Source organism: Leptosomus discolor, chromosome 10, assembly GCF_034619465.1.
Source record: "Leptosomus discolor isolate bLepDis1 chromosome 10, bLepDis1.hap2, whole genome shotgun sequence".
NCBI lineage: Eukaryota > Metazoa > Chordata > Aves > Leptosomiformes > Leptosomidae > Leptosomus > Leptosomus discolor.
In genome coordinates, this window is record NC_141400.1 from 4958415 (window position 1) to 4975907 (window position 17493).

At 39.1% G+C, this 17493-nt stretch overlaps 1 protein-coding gene across 1 annotated transcript in view; it reads left to right on the plus strand.

Annotated features, from left to right (window-relative positions):
- Nucleotides 1-17493, plus strand: part of SLIT3 (slit guidance ligand 3) — a 523033-nt gene that overhangs the window by 380313 nt on the left and 125227 nt on the right. Inside the window, exons 13-14 of the mRNA XM_086471174.1 lie at nucleotides 2869-3012; nucleotides 5669-5832. Of these exons, the coding sequence (XP_086327300.1) occupies nucleotides 2869-3012; nucleotides 5669-5832 (308 nt within the window). The remainder of the gene's footprint in view (nucleotides 1-2868; nucleotides 3013-5668; nucleotides 5833-17493) is intronic.

The window sequence follows — 17493 nt, forward strand, 5'->3', positions numbered from 1 at the left end:
AGTCTGAAAATCCATGCCAGGAAGACTTGTCACATTGTAAATTCTAATTTCCAGCATTGGGTTTATTCATGTTTTGTGGACACTAATCAGAGAATTAATTCAAATCCTGTGTATTCACTGCAGTTCTAGGTCAGCTTTGCTCTGCGGTTTTGTTAAGTGGGAGCAATGATGGTTAGACTTCAAGCCCACTCTTCGCACAGGAGCGAAGAGCATCTGCACGATGCAGCTCTGCTGTGTGGGCACTTCTTAAGCATCACAAAAAGATGTGCTGGTTGTCCACATAGACAAATACAACTGTAGTTCAGTTGTAAATTCTCTTATTACTAAGATTATTTTCATTTTTGCTTTATGCTTTGTTACAAATACTGCTTGCAACATGAAATATTACTATTAGGAAAAAAAAAAAAAAGAAACAGCATCTAGCAAAAGGAATTTGAGTACACCCTTGCTTTCAGGTTTTTTCCTCTATACTTAGGTACCAAGCCTCTGTCATGGAACGACCAATCTAAGCTAATGTGCATTACCTAAAAACAATGTGGGACCAGTGCACAAGCGCAGAGGGTTGAAAAGAGAGGATTTGTAAGGCCTAGGTGCGCGACTGGGGATATTGTTCAAAACTCAATAGCTGATTCTGCCTTCTAGTAACTTGTTAACCTGTTCTTTATGGAAAAGATAATGCACAAGCTTGAAAGAGAAATGCATAATGCAGAAGATGTGAGAGAAAATGAAAATTGCTTTGGCTTGGACATATGAATGGCTGTAAAAAGCAAGTAGTAAGAGGTGATATTGATGTTTGCTGTTGGACCAAAACCTCAGAAGTTGAATGCATGGGAGGAACGGTTCCTGTAGCCTAATATGAAAATTACCCTGTTAGTTCTGGTGGAATTAACATCCGTGTGGATTAGGAGTCACATAATTATCAGTCACAGAAATAGAGATTCCAGAAGGGTCATACTAGGGCTGCTTATGATTTCATAAAATTATTTTAGCTACTAGTTCATGCAAAAATGTAACCTCATTTATCCATCATTGCCTTCTATGGGACTTTGTCTTAGCTAATGTAAATCTTCATTTTCCACAACATATAAAGAAGAAAATTCAGGTAAATTGATATTGGCTTTTCTGTAGGCTAGGGAAGTGAGTTCTGCTCTGACACGCTCTCATTGCAAAGCACTGCATTTCTGTTCTCCTTGAGAAAAGGGCTTTACTCGTGTATGGGTCCACCTTTTATATATCACAATTACTGTTGCCGTTTACTGCAGTAATGAGGCTCTGCCAAAATGACAGTAGGAGCTGTAACGAGTGTACAATGTTCCAAAGGTTTCAGCAACACAAAGGGAGGGTGCTATGCAGAGGAAGCACCTTCTCAAGAGGAAAAGCATCATATGCAGCTAACAAGCGTGCATTTCTTCCCTGATATGTTGCCAAGTTGTCTATAGTGGTGTATGTGCAGCTGAAAATGGAAGCTCCCTGTGCTCTTAGAGTTGTGTTTTAAGTTGGTGTATTTGTTTGCTGAGGAATGGAGGATGTCTCTTCCTTTTTTGCCTATAAACACACTTCTGATTTAGTGTGGTACCTCATAGAGAGCCACAGCATTGCAATATTAAGCCCTTCAAATTCATTGCCAAAGTAGCAAGAATTTTGTGACCAAGAAAACTGTGTATATTCTTTGTAATGTACCATTTTTCTCAGGCTGGTAGTAGTCAAAAGATGTGGATTTTGGCTTTTGAAAGAACAATAGGTCATTTCCAGACTGTTTTCCTTCTAAGTGTAAAATACTAAATATGCAGAAGACAATGGCATTTTAAGTGTTCTCGTGTTTGATTGTCTCAGAGGGAGATCCAGCTTGTTGTTGGGATTGTCTGTACTCGTTCATGTGACAGAACTCTGGCTGGATAATCGGAGAGACCTTGCACAAGTACTGTCCAAGATTTTCTGTCTGAACTGATTAGTTCTGCCAACTGGTTGCTGTGTAGATGTGCTATATATATATATGTACATATATAAAAGGATGTAAACTGCCTTTATGGTGCTTTTCAACAACTGCACAGGACTCTGGAGTGACTGGAATGGAGCAGGTTGATGGAGGTTGGAAGGGGCCTCAGGTGATCACTAGCCAATGAGGCTGGAGGCCCCTTGCTCAAAGCAGAGCCACCTTATTAGGTCAGAGCAGGTTGCTCATGGCTTTATTCGGTATTGTCTTGAAAACCTCCAACAACGGAGACTGCACAACTCCTCTGAGCAAACTGATCCACTGCTTGGCTATCCTTAGGTATGAAGTGAGCTTGCTTTTGAGAAAGTTTTAGTCCAGACCTTACACTTCTCTTCTTGTCTCTGAGGCGAATCACATTTTCTTTCCTTCCATGATCAAATTAACCCCGCACCGCTTATCAAAAGATGTCAAACTCCCAGAATTTCAGTTAGACTTAAGACAGCTGCCGGTAGAGAAAATTGGAAAGAAAGGTTCTTCTCGTTGTGGGCTTTGTGTATGACTGTGTGCATGGAATAGCAAGGTGAGGGAGTATTTGCCATTTCTATGTATATTAAGCTGAAGACTTCTTTAAATATTTGTGTAGAATTTTGAACAAATGGTGGGCGCTGGGCATACCAAAATAAACCAAAAAATCTTTAAAGTATTTTAAAATTGCTAGCACTGTTCTATGTCTGCATATTCCCCAGCTATGAGAGTACTAATGTTGACTGTGTAACATGTAACATTTTTAATGCAACAGGCAAATGAAGACCTTTATATGTGGGTTGGCTTTGGTGACTGGGTTAATATTTTTTCAGATTTAACCCCAAAGTTCAGTCTATCTTTATTTGATTATTAGAAGATTAATGAATTTTAAACCTTTCCTCTGTTTTCAGGCTTCTCAATGCCAATAAGATCAACTGCCTGAGGGTAAACACGTTCCAAGGTCTGCATAATCTCAAACTGCTATCTCTTTATGACAACAAACTGCAGACCATCAGCAAGGGGCTCTTTGCACCTCTCCGATCGATCCAGACTCTGTGAGTATGCAGGCATATCATAAATGACAGCTCTCTCTTTTTCCCCCAGAGATGTTGCCTGTCTTTGCAAAAGCTTTGCATCTGACATTAAGACAATTTGGAAGACACCCCAAGGTAGTAGCCCCTCCTTTTCTGGCCGAAATAAAAGGAGCAAGAAAAAGAAGTGTTGCATCAATTCAGCACAGCCAGCTCTCAATACAGCCTGTCCATAGTGACATAAATGTCATAAGTGTATTAAGCTCCCAGAGTAATTCATTCATACTGTTTGTTGGGAAGTTTATACATAAATTTGACTCTGCACAATATATGAACAACAAATTCTGTTGGAAGTATTGCCTAACAGTTTTTTATGAGCTAGTGAGTTGGCATCTCTCCTTACTGGGTCTGAGTCCTGCTGTACAGTTCATGACTTCTGAAACCATATTTCAGCTGACATTCCATTTAAGAGAAATGACACATTGTATTATTTGATCCATTAAGAAGATACACTAAACATTTTCTGAGAGTCTTTGGATTGGAGGCATTAGGAGAAGAGGGATCAGAAGCAAAATTGGAAACAAAAGTATAGAAATGACTCAATATTTTACAGAAGAAGGTTTCATCCTAAAGTGAGTAGTAAAATAATAAGATAAATAGTACTCCTTCGGAGCTGGAGTTGACAGCCTGATATAAATGAAAACCAAGGAAGAAACCCCTCACCCAATATTGTATGTGTGTTTATATATATTTGTGTGTGCATATATAGATATAAGGTTCTGTGTGTTTATATAGTATGTAAGTATATGCATTTCCAGTATTAAAATATGTATGTTTATGTGTATATACACATGCTGAATATATATGCACGTTATATATGTATGTACACGCACATATTATAGTACTGGAAATGCATATATACACATGCACATATATATTTTAATACTGGAAATGCATTGGCCAAATTAGTTTTATAAATGTTTTAATTCGTACAAAAATGAACTAATAGGGATGTTTTCTAGCAGTGGGGTTCCTGCTACCTCCTCAGGCAGCCACAAGCACAACCTTAATTTCCAGCAGCTCTCTGGCCAGTATGTATTGCTGCAAACCATTAAGGTATTAGAATAATCATGTATAACCCCCCTGTCCTGCCCCCCCACCTCTACTGTGCTTTCTTCTGCTGCAACATGCTGTATAAGTACGTAGGTATACATGTAAACAAGGGCAACAGAGAAGGTTCATTTACAGAGATAGATAAGATGTGTCAAGTTAAACAACAGGCAACACCTGTAAGGTATAAAAAATTTCTCCTTGGTTTCCATTGGGTTTTATTGGCACTCCTGGTGGCTGTTACTTGGAATGAACTTGTTGCTTCACACCGAGACACTTTTTCATGAAATATTTTGATTCGTTCTCCCATTTTTAGTACTCCAAGTGATTGCCATTTTCTGCCTTTTTTCTAGAGCTACAAAACCAGTTCCATATCCTGTCTTTGCATGCTTGCTTGTTCTCTGGACCTTTCACACCAGGAATGGCTCTACTACAACAGTAATCTGTAGTTTCTTCAGGCACTTTCTGCTATGTATGCTTTCACTTCCCACTCCTTGACAGCCCTTGCCCTGTTGTATTTTATGCTTATTCTGTTAAGTGACAGTTCATAAATATAACTGCAAACAGAAAAGAAAAGAAGTTTCTACAGGTGGAAAAAACACACTAACAGTAACAGAGCAGAGTTCTTGTGAGACTATAACTTTACACCTCTGTCCAAACTAAATTTAAACATCTGTCTTTTTTTAAACTGTCTTTCAGTTTTTGGAGAGCTGTGTCCTGCTCCCTTGGAAGTTAGAGGGAAGTCCCTCAGTTAACTTAACTGAGATCAGAATCAGTCTCTGAGAAAAACCTGACAAACTCTCCTGATATAGTGCTCAACTTTGTCAAGCAGGATAAATCATGACAGCAGCAGAGAAATGCTGTTTCTCTCTAAGATGTTCCAGCAAATTTCCACTAACGAAGTCTAAATATCCAGTTAAAATCAATGCTATCATACCTCTTTCCAACTGTGTGGAAATTGGTGAAGGATCAAGTTCTACCTTGCAGAAAGAGCTCAGTCTCAAAAGTAAAAATTTTTGCTCCAGGAAAAAACGCTTATAAGGGAAATAGTATTACACATGATGAGTATATGCAAATATCACTTTCACTGTTGAGAAAAGACCCCTGGATCACTTCTGGCTTTGCCCACAGATCCAAGGCACTTTACTAGTTCACATTTTGATCCCAGGAAACTGAACCTGCCAATAAAATTTCTTTTTGACCGTGATACAAAATGGTCTTCAGGTCAGGTGCATCTAAAAAGGTGCATTTCTCTCAAAGGCAGCATACCAAGCTCTCAGGAGAAAACATTGGACTTTGTAGACAGGAGGTCTGTGTCCTTTAAAGCGGGCTTTGCTATCTTAATTTTTGTTTCCTCTGTGAAAGGACTTGCAGCAGGCTTAATGAGCTACGAAATGTGATAGCTCACAGAATTCTCCCATTCGTGTGCAGCTCCGTGTGGTTTCCGCCAGGCCTGGGTTTTTGGAAGCTTATTCAATTACTCTACTCTTCAGGTTTGCGTTTGTGAAAAACAGTGATGGAGTACAGTGTCACAGGTCACTTCTGATTAAACATCCCATCCTTCTCACAGACATTTAGCTCAGAATCCATTTGTGTGCGACTGCCATTTGAAGTGGCTGGCTGATTACCTGCAGGATAATCCGATAGAAACCAGCGGCGCTCGATGCAGCAATCCGCGTCGCCTTGCCAACAAACGAATCAGCCAGATCAAGAGCAAGAAGTTCCGCTGCTCAGGTAATTCATTTATCCAGGCTGTACTGCACTTTCAATTCAGAAATAAGCAGGTCCAGAGAGCCTACTAATCGAATCTGCAGGACAGTGTTTGCTGTAATGGATATTATGGAGCATCTTTTAAAATTAAATTTGGAAAATTCAGTTAGTTCTCCAGAAAGCCAATTATCTTATGGATTAAGAAAGAAAAAGAAAAAAAAAAAAAGAAAAAGAAAAAAAAAGGGGGGCAGCCTATAGCTGTCTTCTGTGTGTCTCATAAAAACAAAGAAAAGAAGAAAGAGAAAAGCTTGTGACATTTAATTACTAGGTTATAAAATGTCTGAGGAAAACAATGAAGATGTATATGAAGCCATGTGGCAAGTGTCATATTTTGAAGGGATGGAAGGTGGATGGATCATTGTTTGTATTCAGGCAGAACTCTTCCTGACCTTAATGAGGGCTGAGCTCAAGTAAGTTCTCAGACCTAAAAGGCTGAGAACAGTATGAGTGAGATTTTTATACAACTGGCAATGGGCTTTTCTGACCTAGGATGTGAGTGAAGCTGGGGGTGAGGGGATGACATCGGTTTGCATACTTTCATAGATTATTTTTTTTTATATCCACAAGTAACATACACTAGCTCAAGTGAAACTGCCATCAAAGTTGGTAAGATTTTTGGGTTTAGTAAGTTTTGAATGAAAACTTTTATCATAGTTTAGGCAAAGATTTTGTGTTGTGAGCTAGATGGAAAGATGTTTCCACCTGAAAATAACCTCTGAAGTAAAATAAACACCTTTTTCTCAGCTCTCTCTGTTCTTTCTTTATGGTCCAGCTATCAGTAAAAGGACATTTATTGCCTTATACTGCACAACTAGATAGACTGCTGCTTCATGTGTTTTTTCTACATGTATTTTAGATTACTGCATTTTTGTATATTGTAAAGACAAGCAGGTTTCAGTGAGCAAATCTATTAGTGTGTACTGAGAAGAAAAATTACTCTTATCAATGGAGTACCTTGGAGTGTTTTCTATAAAAATTACTATGATTTTTGTCTTTTTCCTCTGGGGGGAAAAAAAAAAAAAAAATCAAACATGATTAATTGTGTTCCTGGTGGTAAAAGATTAATGACTGTAGATGGGGATGCAGCATGAAGCTGAATGGCAGCAGCCCAAAACAAGCCGCTGTGCTTTGTGTATCTCTGAGCAATATGCTTAGCTAAACCTTCTCTTTATGGAGAAAATAAAATAAAGATAACTTCATTTGCAGTCAGGTTTTCTTGGGCATGCTTGTTAAGATCTTCAATCACTTGCAACTCAACCCATAAAATTTATAACCAGAACTGAAATTATGACATACTTTTATCTAGGTTTTTAGATTGTGTCCATCATAGTAACGAGAGAAATAGTCAGTAATATTCATATTTAAAGAAACTTGAAATGAGAATGCATAAATATAATTTAGAAAGGAGACTGCAGAAACAGATCAGTAAATCTGTACCAAATTTGTTATTTTCTTCTGTTATGTATGTGCATGCATGCCTTGAACAATGGTACAGGCTATTGGATAAGGCAAACACCATCTGATATCATTTATGAAAGGTCATAGGTAAGAGGAGCAACAATGCAGAGCACAGTACCTGGTGATATTGAGAATAATGTTTTGTGTAAGTTCTTTAATTGGTGGTGCTTTCCTTGAGGCATTAGGCTGTTTTTTCCTTAGTCTCCAGTTCTGCAAGTATATCAAAACCACATGGAAAAGGCATAAACTTGACTTATGAAGGAGGAAAGCAGGGATTGTACAGCTTCAGAGCAAAGATTTCAGCTGGATGAAAACTAATTCTATTCAAAAGCTCGATAGAGAAGATATCCTTGCCTGTAGAGTTTCCAGATGGAGATGAGATACATTGAACTCGACTCACTGTCTGCTCACATAAGACAAGGGGAACGTCTAATGGTTTAGAAGAATCTTAGTTTGTATATCAATCCAGAGAACAGACATCCTTGGCACCTGTTCTGCTCAAGTTGTCCCTTTGAATCATGGCTGCTTCAGGCTTGGCATTTAGCAGGGATTTTCCACGTTTTCATTTTGAGGAATACATTTCATCCCAGGATTTAACGCAGCACATTTCTGTGCAAAAAAAGTCCATGAGGTATGAATCTGCATCATTCAAAGTCAGACTATTGAGCAGTGCTTTATGTTATCCAGGGATGAGCCTGCACCATCCCACTGGGATGGCAATGCTTAGTAACTTGTCAGTGTCCTTGCTGGCAGTGGGATTCTCCCTGGATAGTTTTTACGTATTTTGCTCAGTGTATGAGAAAAGGATTTTTATTTTAAATCCTTTTGTAAATGTGCATCTCTTTTCTCAAAGGATTCTTGTTTTAGGATCCTGATACTTTCATGTAGTTTGTTTAATACATTTAGTACGTGTCAGTGGTCAGAAAGATGGTTTTGTGGGGGGAAACACAGTGAAAATAAGGGGTTGGTTAAGAAAGCGATGTGAGGGACTTTATCCTGACCGGGTCTTTGACCTTTGAGAAGTGATGAGGATGCACAGAGAGTGTGAGCTCTGTGGTAGCAGAGATATGACAGGATCATGCCCATAAGTAGTTAAATTTAGGTGAGCTTAATACTTTGACATCAGGGAAAGAATGAGTTCTGAAGTCATAAAATTCTGCGGTTGTCGTGAAGCGATCTCTGTGTTTTCCACATTCATTTGGATTCCACAAACTATCATAAAGGGGACTGTCAGGAAGGACCTGGCATGAGAAAAAATGTGGTTGTTCAGTAAATTCAGAGAAGAAAGGGAACTGCTTTTTTGTACAAGGATAGGAGAGAGGAGTGGTTGGCAGGAATGGGGAAGAAAAGCTGAGATGTTTGAAGTTTCATCAGGCTGAAATGGTAGTGGAACATCAAGAAGGCAATGTCAAGAGGACACATTCAGAGATGCAGATGGGCAAAATAGAACTGTATTCGATTAATTAAATGAAACCATGAAGACAAAACTATACAGCATAGTAAAAAAAATAATAATCAAATCTAGAAAACCTCATTCCTTCGTTTCACATATTATTTCCTTCAGGTTTTTTCTAGCTCCCTGCCATCCTTTTAGATAGTATTTATCAAGAAGAACTTGCCTTCTTTTTTTGATTCATCATCAAGGCAATTTTCCCAGATGCTATTTCCTCCCTGAACCAAATGACACCAGCATTTACTGATAATGATGGAGCAACATCTGCAAAGGTTGTGAGTGGCCATAGGAAGGAGATTGTGTGCAACAGGTAGATAATGTACATAATTCTTTTTAGAAGAATTGGAAGCATTATAGCATGAAATGAAGGAACAGCAGGGAAAGGGGTATGTTTTTGCCTGGGGCTGTGAGACAGGCAAAGCTGTTGAATATACTATCAAATATGTTACTATTAGATAGCAAAGATACTATTTCCCATGTTTTTCTATCTTCCATTTAATGCAATGCACCAAAGCAATAATAACCCTCCCCCTTGCTCAACTCTCTCCACACAGCTGTAGCATCTGAGAATAAAAAAAAGGTTGCTCTTGAAAGAGAAAATGGAGGAACAGGCTGTGACCAATTCTCCCTCTTCTGTTTAGAAAAGGGAAATACTGTAATTTTCGGTAGCAACAGTAAAATTCTGATGATCATTTTCTTTTTGGCTGCATCTGCCCACTATGACTACCTAAGGATCCGACGGTACTTGCCAGCCTTAGGTCACTGGAGGCTCCCGTTCTTAGTAGGAATATGGAGGAAAAAGAACAACAAACGTCTTCTGCCCAGTAGCATTTGATTAAGTTCACTGCACAGCAGTTTTGTTTTCTAAAGCAGCACTGAGCTTTAGGAGGAAGGGAAATGAATCTATGAGCAGATTGTGTTGTCTCTGTGGTAGCTTATTGTCACTTCAAGAGTTGGCAGGATCCTTGATTGCTGTGTGACACTGTGTATGAAATAGCTTTTGCAGAGAGCTGCCCTGTATTCAGCTGTGTATCTTGTTTTTCCCTGTAATATGTTTGCATTTTTCAGTATATTGTGTATTTCAAAAGTGATGGAAGTTCCACCTGCTGTACTGACACAAACCATTTCTGGTAATGATCAAAGTGTGTATATCTCCAAGCATCCCATCACGAAAGCTTTTACCTTCTAATTCTTAGAAATAAGAATCCTAGAAATGAGGTTACTGTTTGAAATACTATGAAATAATTCTGTCTTCCCGCTTCCTCTTGCATTGGGACATACACTCTATCTAACTAATTAGCTTCTTCAGTTCCAGATAGTGCTGTACAAATCCAAAAGCACAGGGAATAATAGGAGGAGGAGGATGAACCATCTGCCGGCACAATTCTCTCCTTTTTGGACACTGCTCTTCCTTAACCCAAATCAAAGTCAGCCTCTGAGGTACATGAGATCCATAGATCCAGATCTTGCATACTTAGGGCTAGTGTCATATCTCTTGTGTCATCCCCTGTTATTAGTAATGTAGCTGCTGTTTGGTCACTCGTAATTTTCAAAGGCATTTGATAAAATCTTATCTTACTAATTGCAGTTTTCCTCCTAATTCCTTATGTGTCTTTTCCAGTCTTTGTCTTCATACATATTCACCTTTCTTGGGTTACCTGTCTACTTTGGAACAGAGTTCCTATTACTTGTGATCACCTGAAATTTCCTTCTCTCTTCAGTGTATTCTTTCAGCTTTAGAGGCATAGAACTGCAATGGACAGTGTTCCCAGTCAGGAGAAGACAGGCTGTGCATCAGGGTTCTTTGTCCAGTTCCTACAAGCAGTCCCTACACACATTTCCTGTCCCTTGGTCTCCTTAGGTTATCGCCTTCTCTGCTCTTAGTCACATGTAAACACTATTTAAGCTCTCTGAGCTCTACAAATGGAAGGTGCAATGTATTATTACTCCTTAACCAGTGTTTAAAAGTCATGAAAGCCAAGTGAATTTAATCCAGATCTTACATAATTTATCTGATTGAAACATTCTCCTGTTGTTCCTATAATTTGCCAATCACTCTGATGACAACTTTGCAAATTCCTTCCATTTTTAGTAAGCAAATAGTAATTTACAGACTATGTATTCATATTCCTGCCATTAGCATTTCCTGTTTGATGAGAAGCGTTGATGTCCACCTGCTCTTGTCTGCCTTGTGACAGTGCTGCAGCGACACATGCTCAGGCATTCAGGATTGTGCTGGTCTCCAGCAGCTCCTGCCTGAGCAGGCACCAAGCCCTGACGGCTTGGAGGTTTGTCCGTGCTGGAGGTGGCAGCAGTGGGGATTGGCAGTCCTGCACGGGATGCTCTAGGCCTGGTCATGTTTGCAGGAAATCATGTCTGAGGCTGAGCTCCAGCACTTCTGCTCACCAGGGCTTTTCCTTGAGCAGAGTGAGGGAAAGGAGTATGAAACGTTGCCTATGAAATGGACGACTGGAAAATTAACCGCATTCAGATTTCTTTCTCTGGGTTTCTTTGTGTGTTTTGTTTTGTTGTTATTCAATGAAATGCTGTGTGTACTACGTTTTTTCTCCCCTGAATGACACAGCAAATGTGCCTTCAGAAACTCCCTGAATATAGCAAAAACTGAAGATATGCGTTTGTTATGCATAAGAATAATTCTGTCTGAATGGAAGGTTGTTTAACAGCAACAAATCACCTGCAGATTAAATCCTAGATTGAATTCATAATAATGAATCTTAAGTCTTCAACGTACACTGTAACTGAGTATATTTGAGCTTCGGTTTGCATGAAATTTTTCTGAAGTTGAAGTCATTAAAGAGCACAACACGACTGCTATGACTAATAGTAATGGAGCTAAATTCTCTCGTACTGTAGAAATGTTCTTGTTGAAAAAGTAATTGAGCTGTACTGTATACTGATTATAGCCCTCCCTTTTCTGTAAAACTTTGATAGTAGTTCATATCTTTATGTTAATATTTGTGTCAGTTACTTTAACCCTTCACTAGCTCATGATTAATGCTATGGTGAAGGTTCCCTGCACTGCGGGGGGAGAGTAGGCAGGATGGAAACTATTTTACTCAAGGAAGCATAAGCTTAACAGAGCAGGTGGGTCTGTTTGGCAGAGGGTATGGGTTTTAATAAGAAAGTAAATTGATGTGTCCCAGTTAAAAAGTTTAAGGGTTTAAGTTTTAAGGCTATGCCTCATTTTGTTTTTAAGTTGAAGTAGTCTTCAAAAAAACTAGACATCAGAACTGCTTAGTAACCAGCCAGCATCCTTGTTTGCACTTAAAGAGGCAATGAAAAGAGGGAGAATGAACCTTAAGTCACAGATGCATCCGTATCACTTAGGCATCCAAATAACATAGTTGTCCTAGATTCCCCCTGCAGGCAGAGTGCAGAGCTAGATGGATTCCTCACTTGAGATCTGAGTTGTCCTTTGGAGGTGTCTTCATTAGCTATGTCAGAAAGTCAAGTGATTACACTTGTAACAGACACTTCAAAAACTAAGGCGGGACAAAGTTTGAGCTCTTCTCTCACGTTGCCATTGCATGCGTTGAGATTAAGCTGAGCAACACTTACCAGAGATGCAAAGCTAACACTTTTTTTTGTGTAGAGCGGTCACTTGAATAGAGTAAAGAAAGTAATTGGAGAGGCATTGGCATGAAGAGAGCTAGTCAGCTAAAACCAGTGCAAGAGTGTTTGAGCCTGCAATTGGACAATAAATTTTCACCTGACTGTTATGAAACTGCAGCAGTCTCCTGAGGTGTTCCAGCTTGATGGGACAGTTAAAAATAGAGTCCTATACAAATTCTTAGCAAACTGTGGATTCAATGACAGATAAACAAACAGACCTTGGATTACCAGAGGTGAATTAAAAGCAATGCTGCCTGGATGTAGAGTATATCTGAAGAGTGGGGGTTTTCATGAAAGCTGGCAAATACCTGGAGAGATGGTCATTCTTTTTTAACTCTTTTTCTTTTCCCCAAACATTTATGCAGAATGATCTTCTTCATATGGAATTTTTTTTAAAAAAATAATTTACAAAATAGTATGCTTCCCTGATTTTTTTCTATTCTATTTGTCAAAAAAAAAAAAAAAAAAAAAAAAAGGAGTGGGCTGTGTTCCTGCACAGTTTTTCAATAGTCTGCAATAATCAGAAAGGCCAGAATGTGCCTGTGGAGTATTTTGCCTCTCATGTATTCTGAGGACATAAATTAGGACTTTGGAAGACTTTTCCTTGTTTGCTGGTAGCTCTTGTTCATTGTAGTTGATATTAGCTCAGGCAGTTATTGTAACTGGTATTTAATTAGTACAGCAGAGGAATAGAAACTTGTTCAAAATATTCTCTAGGGGTTTCTCAGGAAGATATTTGAAGGGCTCTGACTGTATTTGTTTCCAGTAGGACTGAAAGAGTTCATCGACACTGAAATTACTGAGTTTATTACAGATATTCCACTTAATACTGAAAATCAGTATATAATATAAAAATCTTTGGAAGATATGAACCATTACTTCTCATTGCTTAACAGAGTACTGTGGATGAATTTATTTGAAGAGCCCATGTGAGAATTGCTGCATTGTTAAAACAATGTAGGAATAAGAATATGGGACTCTGCATCCTGCTTCGCTAAGGCTATACGAAGTTATTGGCAGGAATGCTAGTTGTAGGTATAATTCCTAAATAAATGAGGTGTGTATTCCAGGGTTATGCATACTTTGAATGAATCACGGAAGAAAATTAATGCCTCTTTGTGCCATGTTGCATGAGTCACAAAAGAAAATTAATAATCTAATTTTTGTATCAGTTAGGACTCTGGCTAGTTTGGCAGCTTGTAGGGTTTGAAGGTTTATTGTGTTAGGTTCCCCTAAAAAGCTGCTTTAGTTTCTTTCTTAGACTGTGAAATTAGACAGTAGATCAAATTATCTTACTTTCATTGCTGTAGGTAAACCTGCAGTATGAGGTGACTAACACTGTACTTATTTTCTGGAGTTCCCAAGTAATTGTGTGTTGACTTTCTGCATAATAATGCTGGTTCATAGCAAAATGTTGAGGCAGAGCCCCTTACTGTAGTATCTGTCATCTCTGCTCAGGTACTTGCATTGTTCTCCATGTAGGCAATGAATAATCTGCTTGATGCTGACTTTGTTCTTCGCAAATGCAAACCCCTTATTGAGGAAAGTGTTGGTTTTTTTTTTTTTTTTTTTTTTAATCATAAGCGTTGACCTTCGCTAAAGTCCAGCAAAATGTTCTAAGCAGTTGCAGAGGACAGCCTCTTCCTCTCTCATTTGTGAATCCTGCAAGAACATTTGAGATGTGACTTTCAAAAGCACTCTCCACTGGCGTAGCTCTGCAGACATTAAAGTCAATGGGAGTTTTATTTCAGTGGGAGCAGTCAAGCCAAAACTGAATGCCCTACTTTATATGCCAAAGTTGCAGGAATGAGTTACAAGAAGTAAAGCTGTTTGAAATAATCTAGGAAGTCGGAAAGAGAGAACACTTCCATCAGCAAATGGTGAACAAAACCCAACAAACATGCCAAGAAACAGAATAATAAAATACTTCTGTTTGTCTTAATATGTCTGTAGTAGCACGTGCCTGCTACCTTGCTGTACAGTGCAGCTGAAATAAAATAATAATAATAATAATAAACCAAAACGAAATGTAAAACACTGGTAATTACAGATTGTCAGTGTAAGTGCCACCAGCACAAAGGGTCACTGGGAGGTAAAATCAGGCTCAAAGGGAGCTTGGGGAGCATCTAATGCCAGAGCTTGGCCATCAGCTCAGAATCTACTATTATTAATATGAGGTATTTTTAAGATTGCATTTAAATAAATCGAGCAAACCAAAAAGGCATTTATACTGAAAGAAGACACCAGGAGAGAGTAAGTAGTTAATAAAGAGCAGCGTAGCTTGGGCATTCAATATGTGTGGAAGTTGCACATCCTTCCTGGAAGGAGCTGTTTGCAGTCCTTTGGTAGTAGTTTCTGTCATATTAGTTCTGTCTCTGAATTCGCCTGGGCTCTGTTCTTGTACACTAACCCCAATTGTGCTCCAGGGTGTTCCTGAAGTTGTAGCATAAAGGATGACCTCTTGTATCCAGCACGTTTTTGCATGGGTGGAGTGGAGAGCAGCTCTCCGTGAACCTTCAGCTTGTGCTTCTCCATGCTGCTTCCTCTCAACGCTCTTCTCTCTTTGGCGCTGCCTAACTCTGACTTTGGCTGTTCATGGGGTTTTCCTTTGTGCTTGATCTAACCATGTGGTAGAACAATACAAATTGAACATGGTTCTGTCAAGCACCATGGAAGGCTGCATACTCCCTGCCGCATGGCATGCTGGGATACTTCTGCTGTTTTCAGAAGCATCAAAAGGTGAGAGATTCCCCTTTTCTCACAGGAAAAATGAAAAAGGTGATGTGTTGCTTAACCAGACTCCCGGGCACTGCAGGGGGGAGCCCTAGTGATGTTTGTGACAGACTTTCCAGAGGGCTTGCATGCAGAATAACCATTTCTAAGTAATTAATCTGTTTAATTGCTCTTAGAATGAAGAAGGTAGGCATCCTGTTGATTAATATGATTCAAGGGTGACTCCAGCCATACCTACAGAGATGAAAAATCATTTTTGTCTTCTTACCTTATAAATAATGTAAGCTACATCTCTCTATCTGAGCTGTCCAGTGAGTCCTTCTACTTGAGGTACACTTTGGATGCCATTTCTATAACAAGATGCCTGCTACTTAACGTAACTGATCTGAGCAACCTTAAGGCGCTGGCATTTCATTATGAAGAAGTATACTGCAAAAGAACCTCAGAAGAGTCTGCAAAGCATCATCTTTTATCTCTTGAAATAACATGGGTAACGTGGCCTGTATGAAGACAGTATATTTCAGTAGTTACATAGCACAAAGCTGAGTCAGCATACCCAAATGGGCCATTTTAGCTTTGACAGCTTAGGTAAGATCTTTAACATACTTCTGCCTAACTTCCTCCCTACATAAAGTAGAGAAAATGACACGTATTCATAAAGGACTTTGACAGCCTCATACAGAAGTTTTCTTATATGGAAATATTGTCTCATTGTGCAAATTTGTTACATATCTGTTGTGGATCCATCAGAAGAAGGACATCTGAGATTCTTAGATTTTGTCTATAATTACTGATATGAATTAATACTAGCGATGTGAAATTACAACAATGTACTTCCTTTTTCTCCTGAAAAGCTATGACAATTGTGATCTAGTGGTTACATGAAGAAGTGAGTGTCAGGATTGCTGGGGTTTTGTCCAAGTTTTGGACCAAGTGATCTCTGTGATTCTATTTTTGGTGCCAGATTTGAGGGAGCTGGATCCCTCTTTTCTAGAATGAATACATCAGGTCAGTATTCAAGCTCTTCTTGAGACAGCTTGTTTTTTTCCAGAACAGATCATCCAGCACTCCTTTAAAGTCCTTTGGGCAAAGCTAAGTTTTAAATACTGAAGTCAGGTTTGCTCAACAATGCTCGAAAAGAAGAATAGGACAAAAAGGTATTTGTCTCCGTTGGTTAATTTGCCGTGTAGGTATTAGAAAGGCACCTAAAATTTTTGAGCACTTGGAAATGTGGTGTTTCTTTGTCACAGAACTGCTGTTTTGTAGAATGGCATGTGTATTTGTTTTATGATACTGAGGAACTGCAGCACCCTGGTACCTGATAGTGGTGTCACATAGGTTGTGAAATGAAAATGTTATCAGAGTAACTAGCAATTCAGGTAAACACAGTTGCCCTCAGTTAAACACAGGCCTTGCTTTGGCTACTCATTTTACAGCAAACTTCTTTCTTTTTAATTTTGGAAATGATTACAAACTCCCAGATCATGTTTTAAATTCAGCCAAGCTTCACCAAGTTCTCAGCTACAGTGCACACATGCTTTCAGGTATAATGAAATGTCCAAATGGCTTGTCTGGAATAGTAAAATGAAGCCAAGTGTTTCTTCTGTGCCTGTCCAGCATCTCTTTTCCATGGCTTTCCACAAGCAATTTTATAGTGTGCAAGAAGTACAACATGCATGCGACGGTTAACCGTGCTTCCTGAATCCTGTCATGTTCACTCAGAGCCCTGCAGCAGTACACTGATAAAGCCCGGTGTGTAAAAAAAGGGATATGCACACTTAAACAGTTCTGCAAGCAGATGGCTAAATTTCACATTAGTATCCCAGATGGGAATATGTTAATAGAACAGCCACCTGTCCAAGTGATCTCAAGGCTCAGGTCAAATAATAAATTTTATCTGGTCTTTGGCAGGTGATTCCTGCTGTCTCACAGTCTAACGGATGACTGAGTATTTGCTGAACATATACATGCTATTGATTACTTTTCTCTCAGTGCTTACCTGGGTAACTTTTATTTAAACTAATTTAGAAGGAAAAAAAAAAAAAAGAGAGAGAGGGAGAAAGGAGAGTACGAAGGTGGCGATTGTTCCCTTCCTGTTCTGCTGAGCTGAGAGGGCTTTCCCCTGTTGCAAGCATGGAGGCAGTGGACTGCTGCCCAGGCAAGATCAACTTCTTATAGCTAATGCAGTGTGGGAAGTTGTATGCCATCAAGAAGAGAGACTGCAAAGTCAAAATGTGGTAAATATTCTTTATTTGCTTTGCCAGAAAGCTTGAGAAAAGCAAAAACTGATTTTCACCCGCTAATGTTCTATACCCCTTTTTCTCCTTCATAAAGCATTCCACTTACTT